This window comes from Hypanus sabinus, assembly GCF_030144855.1.
Source record: "Hypanus sabinus isolate sHypSab1 chromosome Y unlocalized genomic scaffold, sHypSab1.hap1 SUPER_Y_unloc_8, whole genome shotgun sequence".
In the NCBI taxonomy this organism is placed as follows: domain Eukaryota; kingdom Metazoa; phylum Chordata; class Chondrichthyes; order Myliobatiformes; family Dasyatidae; genus Hypanus; species Hypanus sabinus.
Genome location: NW_026779038.1, coordinates 889517 through 906628, shown reverse-complemented (window position 1 = coordinate 906628; position 17112 = coordinate 889517). Strand labels below are relative to the sequence as shown.

The following is a 17112-nucleotide window of genomic DNA, read 5'->3' as shown; positions in this document are numbered from 1 at the left end:
TTATTAAAGGTGATATTGGTATGATTTGTAAAAGTAAGGTAAGTTTCTATACATTTATCCATGGCAATTCACCCACATACAACTCCCTCATGCTGCTCATCCCTCAGTTATTTTGAATTTGATTCCATTTGTCTAAAATGGTTCATTCACAGTTCAAGACCCAATTTAAAATTCATTAAGAGATTGGAAATCATCTATTTTATGTGATCAACTTGTGCTGAAATGTAACTGTATTGATGCACAAAACTGAGAGGGTACTAATGTCAAACCCAAACATCTTACTAGCCAGAAGACTTAAGATTTTCAATTCAAATTCTAAAATTGACGACTATGATTCAAATTTCAAAATTTTCCAATAAATTGGTAAAAGAATGATTATGAGGAAAACAGAAAATTAAGTTTGATAGCACAGTGAGAGATAATGTAACTCCGTACGTTGAGATCATCAAGATAGGAGATTGCCAACAGAAGACAAAGCTCTTTTATTTAGGAGATCCAGTATCAACATCAAATATTTTTATGCAGAATAGTGCTCGCTCAATACCTTAAGCCTGATTTCAGAACAGTGAAATACTGAAATATTACTGAAACACTACACTGAAATACTAGATTTCATAACGATCACAGGAAGATCACTGAATGTCTTTCAAATAATAGACAGCCTGGTATCATTTACCTCAGAGATTAATTCCATTTATACCCAAAGTTGTAAAGATGCCAGGACTGATTCATTAGCAATAAACACACATAATTTGATTATAGTTTTATCATAGCATTGAACTTCAATACTCACTAATTTATGAAGTCTACTGCTTGAATTTTGAGTTGATCTGCACTGTGTAGATCTGCCAGGATTAAAATTTCTGCTACATTTTCTACAGACAAATCGCTGCAAAGAGCATCCTCGCACATAACCTTCAAGCGCTCCAGAGCATACTGAAACAATAAAAGTTTATATTATTTAGAAGCAGATAAATGAAAAATATTGCATAACTGCGGATTCGCTATCGCCAGTGAAACTAATTTAAATTACAGTCTTTTTTGCACTTGTGACATCATTTCACCAAACCCTCAAAAAACCCATTCATATTTTAACAACTCATCAAAGGGAAATATGTCCTTACTATTTACTCCAACTGAACCAACTGTTCAATTAACTCTCACTTCAAGCAAAGATAACACCTTAGCCTACTCGAAAAAATCTGCAGATGCTGGAAATTCAAACAACACACACAAAATGCTGGTGGAGCACAGCACGCCAGGCAGCATCTGTAAGAAGCACTGTCACATCCTGACGAAGGGTCTCAGCCCAAAACATTGACAGTGTTTCTCCTTATAGATGCTGCCTGGCTTGCTGTGTTCCACCAGCATTTTGTGTGCGTTGTTTGACCTTAGCCTATTCAATCATTTCCAGTGAAAAACTATTTCTCTGCAGCAGCATTTCCCCAGCAACTAAACTATGGTCAAATGACGATGTCTCAAAAAGGCAAGCCATTAAGGACTCCATCAAGAAAGACATACTCTCTTCTCATTACTATCATCAGAGAGGCAGTATTAGAGCCTGAAGACACACACTCAATGTTTCAGGAACAGCTTCTAACATCAGATTCCTGAATGGAGATTAGACCCATGAACACTACCTCACTATTTTTCTTCTTTCATTTAGGCACTATTTATCTAATCTTTAAATTTGTTTTTATATTATTTATTGTCACAACATATGCCAGTGATATTAAACACGATTCTGATTCTTTGTACATTTCATCTGCACATTCCTTTTGTGCTATCAGATATTTACTGCATTGTTACAAACAACATAGTCAAGCTATATCTGAATCTAAATCTGGTAAAACACTAATTCTGATGTTAAACATATAACTCCCAAATGACTATTTAACTATAAAATAGTAAGAAATGACTTCCAAAATTATGTATAACGGAGAATCAACAAAAATGAAGTACTAATAATGTGTGAAAAATGTGATAAAGCTAATAACAATATTCATATATTAATGGCCAAGCACTATTTTTGTTAGACTGGTGAAAGTTTTTTCTAAGGGACATTCTATTTGTGCTAACTCCACAAGTTAGCTAGAACAGGTCCAAACTCAGATGCGAAAGGAAGAGGGTTGTGGACAGGGCTAGCAACTCCATCCTGTAAAACCCCAATGCTACAAAAACACCAACAGAAGCTCCAAAGACCTCATTCCTGGGAGAGAACGGATACACCAAGAAGATGGGCAACACTTGAAGATTACATGAAAGAGTGGCTGAGAACAGAGGACTCTGATGAGCTACAGTCAGCTCTGTATGCCCCTGTAGAGTGATGGGTTTAAGTAACCAATTCTGTTAATGCTAGTATCTTTCCAAGTGGTCCTGCTGCAGACTATCAATGGGTTGATATTGACAAGTCAGTTCTACTTTGGTTTGCTAGATAACGTAAGGTGGATTATTAAGAGTTTCATGAGTACAAAGTCTGTTCATATATATCATTGTTTGGGCTATTTGCAGGACAAAGGAGATTTAACACCACACAAGTTGAGTAGCCACTGAGTATTAAGCTTAGGGGATCAAGGCAGCATCTTTATGTGGACATCCCCCAACCATATTAAAAGTTTGTAACTGAACTGATCTTTTCATAGACCTTAATTGCATTCTATTCCTGCACAATTGTAAGTTAGTAAATTGTATAAATATACTTAACCATATCTCACACCATTGAATCTGAAACTGGTGTCTACAATCAGGCAACAATATAGAATCATGCTAAGATCCGTGAAATGAATCTGGTTTAGTTATCTGAAGAAGACAATCTTGAGGTTTTGTTGTTTGATGGCTAAATGTAATGAAATGAATTGAATTGTCTCTATTACTAACATCCTTCGTATACATAATTAAATATCTTTGCGTTTTGTCTCTGTTTAAATGTGCAATGAACAACTTATAGTATTGTATAATAAATAATATGTACAAAAAACAGAACAGTTAAATATAACATAGAAATACAGTTGTAGTTAATCAGTTATAGTTGTGAGTTAATCAGTCTGATGGCCTGATGGAAGCCGTCCCAGAGCCTGTTGGTCCTGGCTTTTATGATGCCGTACCGTTACCCGTACCGTTATCCAAGGCAGCTGGAACAGTTTGTGATTGGGATGATTTGGTTCCCCAATGATCCTTCAGGCCCTTTTTACAAATCTGACTCTGTAAATGTCCTGACTGGTGAAAAGTTCACATCTACAGATGTGTGGGGCTGTCCACACCACTCTCTGCAGAGTCCTATGATTGAGGGAAGTACAGTTCCCAGAACAGACAGTGATGTAGCCAGTCAGGATGCTCCCAATCATGCCCCTGTAGAAAGTTCTCAGGTTTTGAGGGCCCATACCAAACTTCCTCAACTGTCCGAGGTGAAAGAGGTGCTGTTGTGCCTTTTTCATCACATAACTGGTATGGACAGACATGTGAGATCCTCAGCGATGTGGATGCCGAGGAACTTCAAGCTGTTTACTCTCTCAACCCCAGATCCATGATGTCAATAGGGGCTAGCCCATCTCCATTCCTCCTGTAATCCACAACCAGCATCTTTGTTGTTGTGACATTGAGGGAGAGGTTGTTTTCTTGACACCACTGTGTCAGGGTGATGACTTCCTCTCTGTCGGCTGCCTCATTACTTTTTTTGAGATTAGGCCAATAGTGAAGTATCTTCAGCAAATTTAATTAGCAGATTGGAGCTATGGGTGGTGACACAGTCATGGGTATACAGAGAGTAAAGGAGATGGTTTAGGACACTGACCTGAGGGGCACCTATGTTGAGGGTCAGACAGAGGTACAGTTCCCATATCAGGCCGAGGTCTCTGAGCTTCTTGTCGAGCCTGGAGGTAATTATGGTGTTTAATGCTGAACTGTTGCAACAACAACATTCTCACATCCTTCTCCAGAAGGGTGGTATGTAGAGCTGTGGCTATTGGGTCATCTGAAAATCAGTTGTGTCAGTAGGCAAATTGTAGGGGGTCCAGTTTGGATGGTAACAAGCTGCAGATGTATTCCTTGACCAGCTTCTCAATGCCTTTGCTTATTATTGATGTAAGTGCAACAGGACACCAGTCGTTCAGACATGTTACCCTTGTCTGTTTTGGTACAGGGACAATGGTGGATATTTTGAAGCAAGAGGGCACTCTACACTGGGAGAGGGAGAGATTAAAAATGTAAGTAAACACACCAGCCAGTTGAGCCACACAAAAAATGAGTACCCACCCTGGGACACCGTCCAGACCCTCAGCCTTGTGACTGTCCACTCATTGGAAACACCAGCATACCTCAGCCTCAGGGATGACAAAGATGCCATTCTCCTCGGCAGCTCTCCTCAGAGGCTTAGTGTTGCCACATTGAATCGAGTGTAAAAAAGATTTAGCTCAACTGGGAGAAAGGCAGCGATGTTGGAAACTCCACTCCATTTAGCTTTGAAGTCTGCGACGGTGTGCAGACCTTGCCGTAAGCTGTATCTGTTGTTCATGGAGAGCTGTGTCTATATTTTGTCCCTGTGCTGTTGTTTCACTGTACGCTGTCTTGATGACTTGCAGATCGCAGCTGCATTTCTTGAGTTCCTGTTGGTCATCAGCAATAGATCCAAGGTTTCTGGTTTGGATAGACTATTATGGATTTCCTCAATGCACTTCCAGATAAAACTCATTTGACTCCTTCTGTGAACTCGGAGACATCCTCATTGTGGAAGACATTCCAGTTGGTTCATCAAAGCAGTCCTGTAGCATGGAGGCAGATTGGTTAGATTTTACTATGGCCACCTCTTATTTCAGCTTCTGCCTGTACTTCAGCAGAAGAAAAATGAAAGAGAAATCCAATTATACAAACTGTGGGCAGAGAAGTGCTTTGTAAGTGATGCAGAATGGAGAAAAGCAGTGGTCGAGTATGCTACTTCCCCATGTGCTTAACTGAATGTATTGGCAAAACTTAGTAGAGACTTTAGTCAACGACGCTTGATTAAAGTCACCGGCAATGACGAAGGCCGCCTCTGGGTGTGCAGGGAGCTGATAGTCTCAAACAGTTCCTAGAGAGCAGGTCAGTATCAGCCAGTGGCAGGATATACACCACCGTGATAATATTAGCCATGAACTCTCTAGGGAACCAATAAGGTCTACACAGCAGCACAAGGTACTCCAGATCTGGGGAATAAAAAGGATTTGAGGGCATGTACATTCTGGGGGTCTCACCAAGCATTATTGGCCATGATCCATGCCCCACCTGCTTTACTCTTCCCAGAGAGGTTTTTAGATCTGTCTGCCCAGAACAGGGAGAACCCAAAGGGCTTGATGGTGTGATCTGATACCTCCTTCATCAGCCAACAAAATGTTGCATGTTGAGATTCCCGCTGGTAGGAGATTATGGCTCTCAGTTCGCACAGCTTATGGTCCAGGGACAGAATATTAGCCAGAATGCTAGAGAATGGTGGCTGATTAGCACACTGGCTCAGTCTTACCAAGACACCGGTACTTCTCCCTCACCTCTGCCACCACTTCTGAGGTACCAGTGGTGTAATAAATGAGCTTCCCAAGGATTGTGTAAGTAGGAGGTTCCCAGCGTAGAAAAGGTGACACGTTTTGGGTAAATGCCATTTTCCCAATATTCTGAAGAGTCAGTCTATCATCTGATGTGACTATCAGCTACTTGAACAAGAAATGTAGAAAGGAATCACAGAAATTAAAGGTACACTGTAAAATTGAAACAGAGTTCACAAAATGGTTGTCGTATGTAGCATCATCTTGATTATTTTTTTAAAAGCGCTGACAGAATAAGAATTCTTTAAGAATGTATTACATGATCAAGTCTTCCAGATTACAAATGGAACAAATCACCTTCATGAATGGAATATCGTATCTCCCTCTACATATCAATGTTCTCATTAAATTAAGCAATGTTTGTAAATTGTTTAAAATAGAAGCTTTCTGGAATGTTCATAAACACTACTAGGTAATCCAAGGTACGTTTAAATGCATAACTTGGGTTCAAGATGATGACTTTAATAAATTTCTTTGGCAGTCTCTCAAGATAAAGATTAAGTTGTTTCAACTGATGTTCACAACTTACCATAACTGACAAAAAACTTCTTGGATCATTAAGACAATGCAGAAAAATTATTTAGCCAAATGCGTGAACTTGATTATTATAATATTATTCAAACCTCTGTAAATATATATGTATTTTAAGAAGTATTTTATACTTACATACTTATTAGTTTTCTCCTCTTTATCCATCTACAATGTTTAATATTCTGCTCCCACCTCACTGCCAGCACTTATCTTGAATATCTTATAATATTAACATTCAATGTCAAGACCAGAAGTCAATGTGTAGTTTGCTTCGTTTCTTCTATAATGCAACCACAATATGGAAATATATTCTACGGCTATAGTTAAACTGTTTTATGATCTGTGTGACTAATGTCCAGACAACAAATCAAAATTATTCAGATCACAATATGTGAATTCAATTCATTCTTTTTTTAAAATATTGTTTCAGATACTTCCACAGGACCTTGGATTCATTTAAATGACTTACATTATTCCACTAGATATGATGGATAAAAGGATCATTATTTTAATTGTACTTAACTTAGTAGAATTCCTAGGGTGGAGCATTGGCTGATTGGTAGAAAACAGAGTGGGAATAAAGGGATCCTATTCTGGCTGGCTGCCGGTTACCAGTGGAGTTCCACAGGGGTCGGTGTTGGGACCACCGCTTTTTATGATGCATGTCAATGATTTGGACTATGGGATTAATGGATTTGTGGCTAAGTTTACCAGTGATACAAAGATAAGTGGAGGAGTGGGTAGTGTTGAGAAAACAGAGAGCCTGCAGAGAGACTGCAGGAGAATAGGCAAAGAAGTAGCAAATGAAATACAATGTTGGAAAGTGTATGAACATGCACTTTGGTGGAAGAAATAAACAGGCACATTATTATTTAAATGGGGAGAGAATTCAAAATACAGAGATGCAAAGGGACTTGGGAGTTCTTGTGCAGGATGCCCAAAAGGTTAACCTCCAAGTTGAGTTGGTGGTGAAGAAGGCAAATGCAATGTTGGCATTCATTTCTAAAGGTATAGAATATAAGAGCAGCAATGTGATGTTGAAGCTCTGTAAGGCACTTGTGAGACTACACTCAGATACTGTGTTCAGTTTTGGGCTTCTTATTTTAGAAATGATATTCTGACATTGGAGAGGGTTCAGAGAAGATTCACAAGAATGATTCCAAGAATATTGTATTCCAGGGTTACTATATGAAGAATGTCTGGGAGCTCTGGAGTTCAGGAGAATGAGGGAACTCATAGAAACATTCCAAATGTTAAAAGGCCTGAACAGATTAGATATGGTAAAGTGATTTCTTATGGTAGGGGAGTCTAGGTCAAGAGGACACTAATTCAGGACTGAAGGGTGTCCATTTAGAACAGAGATGTGAAAACTTTTCTCAGAGGGTGGTAAAGCTGTGGAATCTTTTGCCACAAGTGGCTGTGGAGGCCAAGTCATTGGGTGTATTTAAGGCAGAGATAGATACCTCCTTGATTAGCCAGGGCATTAAAGGGAATGGGGAGAAGGCAGGGGAGTGGGGATGACTGGAAGAATTGGATCAGCCTATGATTGAATAGTAGAGCAGACTCAATGGGCCGAATGGCCTACCTCTGCTCCTGTGTCTTATGGTCTGATGACATACAACTGAAACAGCAAGCTCAAAAAAGAAACTAATTGACAATATTGCAATATATTTAATTTCTCTTAATTTACCCAACCATATTTCAGGTAAATAATATGTGGTAATCTATTAATTTTATTAAGAAATGCTCAGTTTTAAAATTAAAGAGTTACAACACAGAATCAGAATCAGTCTCTTTCAATGACAATTCAGCTTTATTTTCTTAACAAGCAAAGCCTTATCGTATTTATTTTTACTTATTTTTCATTATTCATCTGTTCAATTTAAACATTTGCCCCCTGGCATTACTCCCTGCAGATACAAGCAAACATCTTTATATCAGCACTATAATCAATGACCCATCTCCTGATTATATCTATCGAAATGTCTCCTCTTTCCACAAAAGTCCTATCTGTTCATTCCCTAAGATTTACCTCAGTTAAGTAACAATCCCATATATACTTTCATAGATCTCTAGAACAAATATATTTACACTCATAAGTTCTAATATGTATCCAGCAGCAGGAAGCCAAAAGAGAAATAAAATATGTAAGGCTAATTTTCTGCTCAACTGTAATTTCAAATATCCTGGGCCAACGTACCAATCTGATGTGCATTGTTTTGGTTGCGCTAGCTCTGTTCATGTGTAATTTTGTAAATTATTTTTTATTGAAGTTCATCATCAAACAAACATTTCTATAAGATGTATTTCAGACATTGTACATATATATCATATAATCATATATATCACAATCTCCACAAAGTATTTATCTGAGCTATACACTTATAGAAAAGAGTGGAAAGAAAAAAACAAGCAAAAGGAAAGAACTATGTACAAGTAGGGAGTGATTTTTTTTACTACATGTTCATTGATTTGTGAGAATAAAATCAGGCCTATGAGGCATTATGTAGTTAAATCATTTTTCCCAGTATGAATCAAATTGTTCCAGCTTATGATTAACAGATGTTGTTATCTTCTCCATTTTGTAAATGTCCATTGCAATTTCCATCCATGTATTTAAAGTTGGGCTCCCCTGTGATAACCATTTCCTAGTAAGAGTCTTTTTACCAGCCACCAACAGTATATTCATTAAATATTTATCTCTTTCCAACCATTCTTGAGGTATATATCCAAAATATATTGTCTTACTCTCCAAGGGTATTTCACATTTAAAGGGCATTGTGTATCCTCCTCCAATAGTTTTTGATAAAAGGGCAGTCCCAAAAAATATGGTAATGAGTTGCATTTTGATTTCCACAATTTCTCCAGCAGACAGGGAGGTTACTATCATAATAGGATTTCTGAGAGGGTGTAATAAAATATTTTATCAAGTTTTTCCAGCCAAACTCCCTCCACTTCTGTGAACTGGTACACTTCCATTGATACCTCCATATTGTTGTCCATTCTTCCTCAGATATAATTATCCCTCCTTCATTCTCCCATTTTGTTTTAGTGTATGAAGTCGAATGAGTTTTAAGATTTGACGAACCCTTATACATGCTTGAAATGATTCTACTACCATTATCTGAATTATGTGCTTTTCTAAAGAACTCTATCAAGCATGTACTTGCCTTGGTTACATTTTTAAGCGTCTTATTAACATATTGTCGCATCTGTAAATACTGATAAAAATCTTGTTTTTCTAATAAGTGTTTCTAATATCCGAGTAATACGCACACCATTTAAGAATTGCAATATCTCCCTCTAGATTATATTCTTTTATAGTAGTTTTCCATATTTTAAGAGTCAATTTCACAATAGTATTTATGTACCTTTGTAGGTTGTTATCAGCCAAAATTGCTTGTATGGGGATGGGAAGTACCTGCTCCTCAATGTTTTTCCATTGAGCGTCATATGGTGGGTTACACCAACATATCACAGCTCTCAACTGTGCTGCAAAATAATAATCTCTAAGAGAAGGCAAGGCCCATCCCCCCTTTTCCTTTGCTAATTGCAAAGTTTTGAGATGAACTCTAGGCCTTTTACTCTGCCAAATATACCTTGATAACATCTTGTTCCATTCATTGAATTGATTTTGATTAATCTCTGTTGGTATTGTCTGAAAGAGATATAACAGACTGGGCAGTATTTTCATTTTAATAGACTCAATCCTTGAACTGTGACTGAAAAAAGGAATCAGGCTCCATCTTGCCACATCTTCCTTAATTTTTTTTTATATAAAGGCTGATAATTACATTCTAATAATTTTGCCAAATCTTCTGACATAATGATGCCCAAATATTTGAAAGACTCTGTGTGCCATGCCCAGGGGTATCGACTTTCAATTTCTCTTGGTGGGCTATAGTTATATGAAGGTAATTGGGTTTTATCTATGTTGATCTTGTATCCTGATAATTGACCATATTGTTCAAAGGATTGCATCAATTTAGGTAAAGAGTATGTTGGTTGCCCTAGATAGATCAAAATGTCATCTGCACAACAAGCCAATTTATGCTCTGACACTTTCAGAGTAATTCCCCTGATATCTTCATTTGGTCTGATGTATTGAGCTAATAGTTCCATATATAACGCGATGTGTAATGGTGACCATGCACAACCCTGTCTCGTGCCCCTTTCTAGCATAAGACTATTTGATAAATATCCATTGATTTAATCCTAGCAGTAGGATTGTCATATAGTGTCTGTACACAGCAAAGATTTCCCTCTGTACTCCTCCTATATATACACACATACACACACACACACACACACACACACACACACACACACACACACACACACACATACACACACACATACATATATATATATATATATATATATATATATATATATTTGTGTATGTGTGTGTATGTATATATAGAGACACACACGCACACATATATATTATATACATACATATATTCTCATTTTGCTGGGGGAAAAGGAGTAAGTGAGCAAATAAAGAATAACAACTAAGTAATATAAAATCCACATTATAATAGGTATTTCTCGAGATAGGTATATCACCGTCTACTTTTGCTTCCGTTTAGCTTCTCAACATTTGTAAAGTTCGCCAAACCTTATGGCTCTTCTGAAGGGGGTGAGGACTGTCTTTAGGAAACTCCCAGTCTCTTCCTGATATATTTCTCTTGGCCTCCTTCCGTCTCCTGCCTTCTCGTTTCTCGTACTATTTCCCAAGTGGGGCGGGATAATTCCTCTGCCAGACTTTCCCTCATTTTGGTCACACTGACAGACAACTCTCTGGCCTTCAGGTCTGTAGTCACCTCTTCCACTGTCTGGTACAACCGCGTCCCATCGTCATAAAACACTCGAAATTTAGCAGGGTATGGAGTTTGAAATCTAATCTTGTTTTGCTGTAGTACTCACAAATTTCACAAAACAACTTTCAACTGACTCTTGCAATAACCTGATCGTTTCAATATATTTTGTAAAGTTGCCATTATCTTCAGCACATTCACTCTGCTCTTTTAAGTGCAGTAACTGGCTCAAATCCTCATTTTGTAACTGAGAGGTGAACAGTTTTAACTTCATCTTGAATGCATTGATGTCATTCGCTAAGCTAGGAAACAATTTGTTCTTGCCCTGGAGTTTCAAATTTAGATCCTTGAGATGGCTGGTAACATCAACTAAAAATGCTAAATCAAATAGCCAATTGGTATCACGTAAAAGGGCTCTTTCCTCAGGCAGCTCATTTTCTTTTCTAGAAAATTATGAACAATATTTTTCAGTTTCTAAATCTACTCAGAACCTGTCCTCTAGAAAGCCAGCGCAGCTCGTAATGAAGGACGAGATCGCCATATTCCACATCTAACATTTCACAATATTCTCTGAATTCTCATCTGTCTAATCCTCTTGCTTTAACTTTATTCACAAATTTCTCAACCAGTAACATAACGAGAATCTAGTTGTAGGTTTTCAAGGCATGATTTTACTTTGTCAAATGTGTCTGATCCTCTTGTTTCTCCATGAAGTGACTCAGACCGATAAGTTCTTCAAAGACACTAAAATTATCATCAATTCCTCTTATAAAAATGCTTAAATGGGCTATATCACATATGTCAGCAGATTCACCCAAAGTTAAAGAAGAGAGTACAAGTCTGAACAAGGACTTCCAGTTGCTCAGATACATCATGAGAGAGTTCCTCGGTGCATTTCATAACTCTGCTTTGACAGAGCAATTTCATCCACTTTCCTTTCAATATTCTAGCCTTTGACTAGATGTGTGCCACAGTGATCAGTGCTGGGTCCATTGTGGGATCCCCACAAGAGAATGAATCCCAGGAAAGCATCATCTCCGCAGTGAATACCTAGCTGAGTACTCAAGACCTGTGCTGACCAACTGACTGATATATTCACAGATAACTTCAACCTCTCACTCTGGTAGTTTGCAGAACCCACCTACTTCAAGCAGGCTTCAATTATACTGGTGCTCTAGAAGAGCGTGTGGTAACCTGCCTCAAGGACTATCAAGTGGCATTTACATCCACTTTGATGAAGTGTTTTGAGATGTTGGTAATGAAGCAAATCAGCTCCTGTCTTGAGTGGTAACTTGAAAACACTCCAATTAGCCTTCTGACAACAGGTCTACTGCAGATGTTACCTCACTGACTCTTCACAGAACGCTGGAACATCTGGACAGCAGAGATACATACATCAGGATGCCCTTATTGCCTACAGCTCAGCATTCAATACCATCATACCCTCAAAAACCAACCAATAACCTTCAAGACCTGGGTCTCAATACCCCCTTGTGCAATAGGATCCTGGATTACCTCAATTGTAGACCCCAGTCTGTTTGGATCATCAAAAATCTCCACAATCTCCATCAGCACAGGAGCACCATGGGGATGTGCCCCCTACTCTACACACCTATGACAGTGTGGCTAAATACAGCTCCAACACCATAAGGAAATTTGCTGATGACACCATTGTTAAGGGCTGCATTAAAAGGGAGTAATGAATCAGCATGTAGGAGGGTGTGTGGAGGGTGCATGCAGGAGCAACATGGCTTGTTTGGTGTAATAACAACAACCTCCCACTCAATATCAATACCAAGGATCTAACTGTAGAATTCAGGAGGGGAAAACCAGAGTCAGTAATCATCAGCAGATTAGAGGTGTAGAAGACCTCTGAATGGAGAATCCTACAAAAGAGTGTGGATTCAGCCCTGTACATGGTCCAGTGCTCCCAACCACTGAGGATGTCTACATGAAATGTTGCTGTAGAAAAGCAGCATCCATCATCAAAAAATCCTCACCAGGCATGCCGTGCTCTTTTCTCACTGTTGCCATCAGGACTCAAACACAGGAGCCTCAGGACTCAAAGTCAGGTCAAGTCAGTTACTACCCCTCAACAATTAGGGTCTTGAACAAAAGGGGATAGCTACACTTATTTAAGGGGTCTGTTAGAGTGTTATTTCATGCTCAATATTTATTGTAAATTACTGTAAATTCCGGACTATAAGCCGCTACTTTTTTCCCACGCTTTGAACACTGCGGCAACACTGCGGCCTATACTACGGTGCGGCTAATGCATGTTTTTTTCTCATGCCACCAAAAACATTTTGCCTCGTAACAGTAGACCAATAAAATTGATGAGTAGTTCACAGAGGTCCAATGCAATTGTACGATAAATCAAGCGCACTTTCACAATTAAATTACTGTAAATCAGTCATTTGTACTCACCCTCATCAACATGGAAAACACTCGAAGAAAAGCATATGATGCAGCTTTTATGTTAAAGGCGATCAATCTGGCGGTTGAAGAAGGAAATCGAGCTGCTGCACATAATCTTGGCATAAATGAATCGATGGTGAGACGGTGGAGACGCCAGCATGAAGAACTGAGTCTATGCAAAAAGACGACAAAAGCTTTCAGAGGTAATCATAGCAGATGGCCCGGAACTTGAAAACTTTCTTGAAGACTGAGTTAACACACAGAGAGCAGGCGGCCGCGGTGTTTCCACCGTGCAGATCAGACTGAAGGCTAAAGCAATCGCCACCAAAATGAAAATCGAAGATTTCAGAGGTGGGCCATCATGGTGTTTTAGATTTATGAGACAAAAAGGCCTGTCCGTCAGGGTACGCACGACTCTGTGTCAGCAGCTCCCTCCCGACCACGAGGAAAAACTTGCTAACTTCCGCACATTCACTCAAACAAAGATAGCGGAGAATTCCATCGGGCCAGATGATATCATAAATATGGATGAAGTACCTTTGACGTTTGACCTGTCTCTCACTCGGACTGTTAATAAAAAAGGTGACTCATCCATCACACTGAAAACAAGTGGCCATGAGAGAACGCATTTTACTTGTGTTCTGAGCTGCACAGCATCCGGACTAAAGCTTCCACCGATGGTGATTTTTAAGCGGCTGACAATGAAAGTTCAGTAAAAGCTGCCATCAAGAGTACAAACTCAATTCCAGCTGTGATTCCTGGGGGCACCATGAAGTATTTGCAGCCACTGGACATCAGTGTGAACCGGGCATTTAAAGTGGCGCTGCGCGTTGAGTGGGAGGCTTGGATGACGAGCGGCGAGAAATCCTTTACCAAAACAGGACGCATGTGAACAGCATCTTTAACTCAAGTCTGCCAGTCGATCCTAAATGCGTGGAGCCGTGTCACAACATCCACCATCACCAACGGGTTTCGAAAGGCTGGACTGCTGTGTGATGAAGAGGACCGCGTGCGCTCAAGTGAGAGCAACAACGAAGAGGCTGAAGTGAGTGACGAGATCCTGAGGTTTTATTCAATTCGGACACTGAAGAAGAGGACTTTGATGGTTTTAGTGCGCAGGAGGAAGATGAAGAAGGCGATCAATAACTTTTCCTGGTAGGCTGCAGTATATATATATTTTTTACCAGTCGTTAGGAGATATTGGAATGTTGTTCGTGCACTGTTCAGTAAAAAAGTATACGCAATGGAATTTGTGTGTTACCGATACGTATGTATATTTAAAAGTAGCTGTGTTACAGGCACTGTTCGAAAAAAAGCATTTGCAATATGTATTTGTTTATGTTACCATACCGATTTAATTAAAAGTTAAAAAATCCTCACGTGTAATATCTTTCTATGTAAATATCTCATATTACAACGTGGGACACCTGCGGCTTAAAATCCGGTGCGGCCTGTACAAGTACAAAATTGATTTTCTTTCTAAAATTAGAGCATGCGGCTTTTAATCAGGTGCGCTCTGTAGTCTGGAATCTACGGTATTTATTATCTGCAATTTGCACAGTTTATTTACAGTTCCTGATGTTTACAGTACAGAGATCCTGTTTACAGCTGCTGTTCTATAGATTGGCTACGTATGCCCACAGAAAATGGATCTCAGGGTTGTATGTACTCTGAAAATAAATTTTACTTCGAAATTTGAACATCATACTTTGAAGTCGATGCCATATATACTTAATCAGCAAACTTCAGTGAGCTATATCTTCTCATGCTTTGGATCCCAAATGGCCACTGCTCAAAATCTATCATCCACATATCTGTTACTTAAAAGTCCCTAATGTATTTACATTTGCCAGCACCCATGTAGGATGTTCCACAGATCTACCACCCTCTAAGTAAAAAAGCTACTTCTGACATCCCAACAGTATTTTCCTCCAATCATCTTAAAATAATCCCCCTTGTTTTGATTCAACTTCTGGCTCCATTTCTGCTCTGGTCAAGTCCAAGGGACCCAATCCATCAGTAGAATCAGCTGCAAAAGACACGTCGCTGAACTAGGTGGCTATAACAGTGTGCATGTAGAGAACAAGCTTGGATTCCAAGACTCCAAGTGGCAAAAAGCTGGCCATAGCCCTATGGGTAGCCTCAGTGCCAGAAGCTTGTGGTGGGTTCATGCCCCACCACAGAGAGTTGAGCAGATCATTCTGCCACGCTTTCACATAGATCTGAGAGACATTTGTACCAAGATGTTGTTCAACTGAAATAAATTTTACTTTGAACTTTGAACCAGCTGAACCACCATTTGGTAGGGGAATTGCAAGGCATCTGTCTGTAACTTCCTACAAAGGGTTTGAGGACTGCTGAAAGGATCATTGGAGCCTCTCTTTCAGGATATTTATCAGGAGTGCTGCATGTACAGTACCCTTAGCATTGTCAATTATTCCCACCCATTCAATAATCTCTTTGACATCCTGGTACTGCACAGGAGGTACTGCAGAATTAGGACAAGGTCTATTAAGGATGTGAAAGAATTTCTTCCCACATGCCTAAAACTGCTGAACTTCCTGCCAACATCTATGTCCCATTATATATGAAGCACATGTAGCATTATGCTATTAACTTTTTAACTTATACCAGATTCACACCTTATTTTTGTTGGTTTCTTTGTGATAATATTACTTCATGAGTTAAGTGTGTGAGTTATACATATTGGAATGTGCATTGAGTTCCAGTCCTGAAGATGGGTCATGGCCAAAAACATTTACTGTTTATTAATTTCCATAGACACTGCCTGACATATTGAGGATCTAATTGAAATCTATCAAATATTGGAAGAGTTTAGTAGAGTGAATTTGGAGAGGATGTTTCCTATAGTGGGTAACTCCACACCAGAGGGCACAATTCAGAATAGAAATATGTTCCTTTGAAATACAGATATTGTGTTATTACTTTTGTCAGAGGGTGATGAATCTGTTGAATATTGAATTTGTTTAAATTTGAGTATATTTCATTGAAATATGGAGTATATTTAAATTAAAGGTTGACAGGATGTTGATTAGTAAGGGTGACAAAGGTTATGGGGAAAAAATAGTAATATGAGGTTTAAACAGCTAAATAACCATTATTGAATGGCAGAGCACAAATGATAGGCCAAATGCTCTGATTCTGCTCCTATAGACTTTTTCCTCCTCAATGCTTTTCAAGGAGTTGTAGACGCTTTTAAAAGCTGTTTTAAATTCAGATATTAATGTCATTTTTCATGGAACTTTAAATTGTTGCCTGTCAGAGATATTAAGATAATTGACCAGATTAGTTTTGCCATCCATTATAAAAATGGATACTAAGATCTGTAGTACACATAATCTCTAACATATAAGATGACCATAGAATCTTACTCTCAGTGTCCTCGGAATTAGCATCTAAGGGTGCTCAGATACATTCTGTTAGACCTTGATGATTTTTATACCTTAAATGTACTAGCTTTAAAGTCTATTAGCTTTAAAAAAAATCCTAACTGCACCTCATCTCATTTTCAATCCTTTCAGCTTTTCTGATACCCTCTTCATTGAAGATCGATTCAAATACTTAAAATGTGAATTATCTGTCAATTTTTTCAATAACTAACATCTAAACTTACTCTAAGGCTTTATGTTACTGGCAAAAAAACCAAGGAAAATAGCCATGAATTAAAGTAAGGATGACCTTAAAGTGAACCATAAAATAATGAATCATTTTATCAACTATACTTCTGCTTTACAATGGTATCACACTGATAT

The 17112-nt window shown here is 38.7% G+C and overlaps 1 protein-coding gene across 2 annotated transcripts in view; it reads right to left on the bottom strand.

Moving 5' to 3' along the window:
- Nucleotides 1-387: 387 nt before the first annotated feature.
- Nucleotides 388-17112, bottom strand: part of LOC132386035 (speckle-type POZ protein-like) — a 199416-nt gene continuing 182691 nt past the window's right edge. For both annotated transcript variants that reach the window (XM_059958326.1, XM_059958327.1), the window contains exon 9: nt 388-936. In XM_059958326.1, the coding sequence (XP_059814309.1) occupies nt 793-936 (144 nt within the window). In that variant the 3' untranslated portion in view covers nt 388-792. The remainder of the gene's footprint in view (nt 937-17112) is intronic.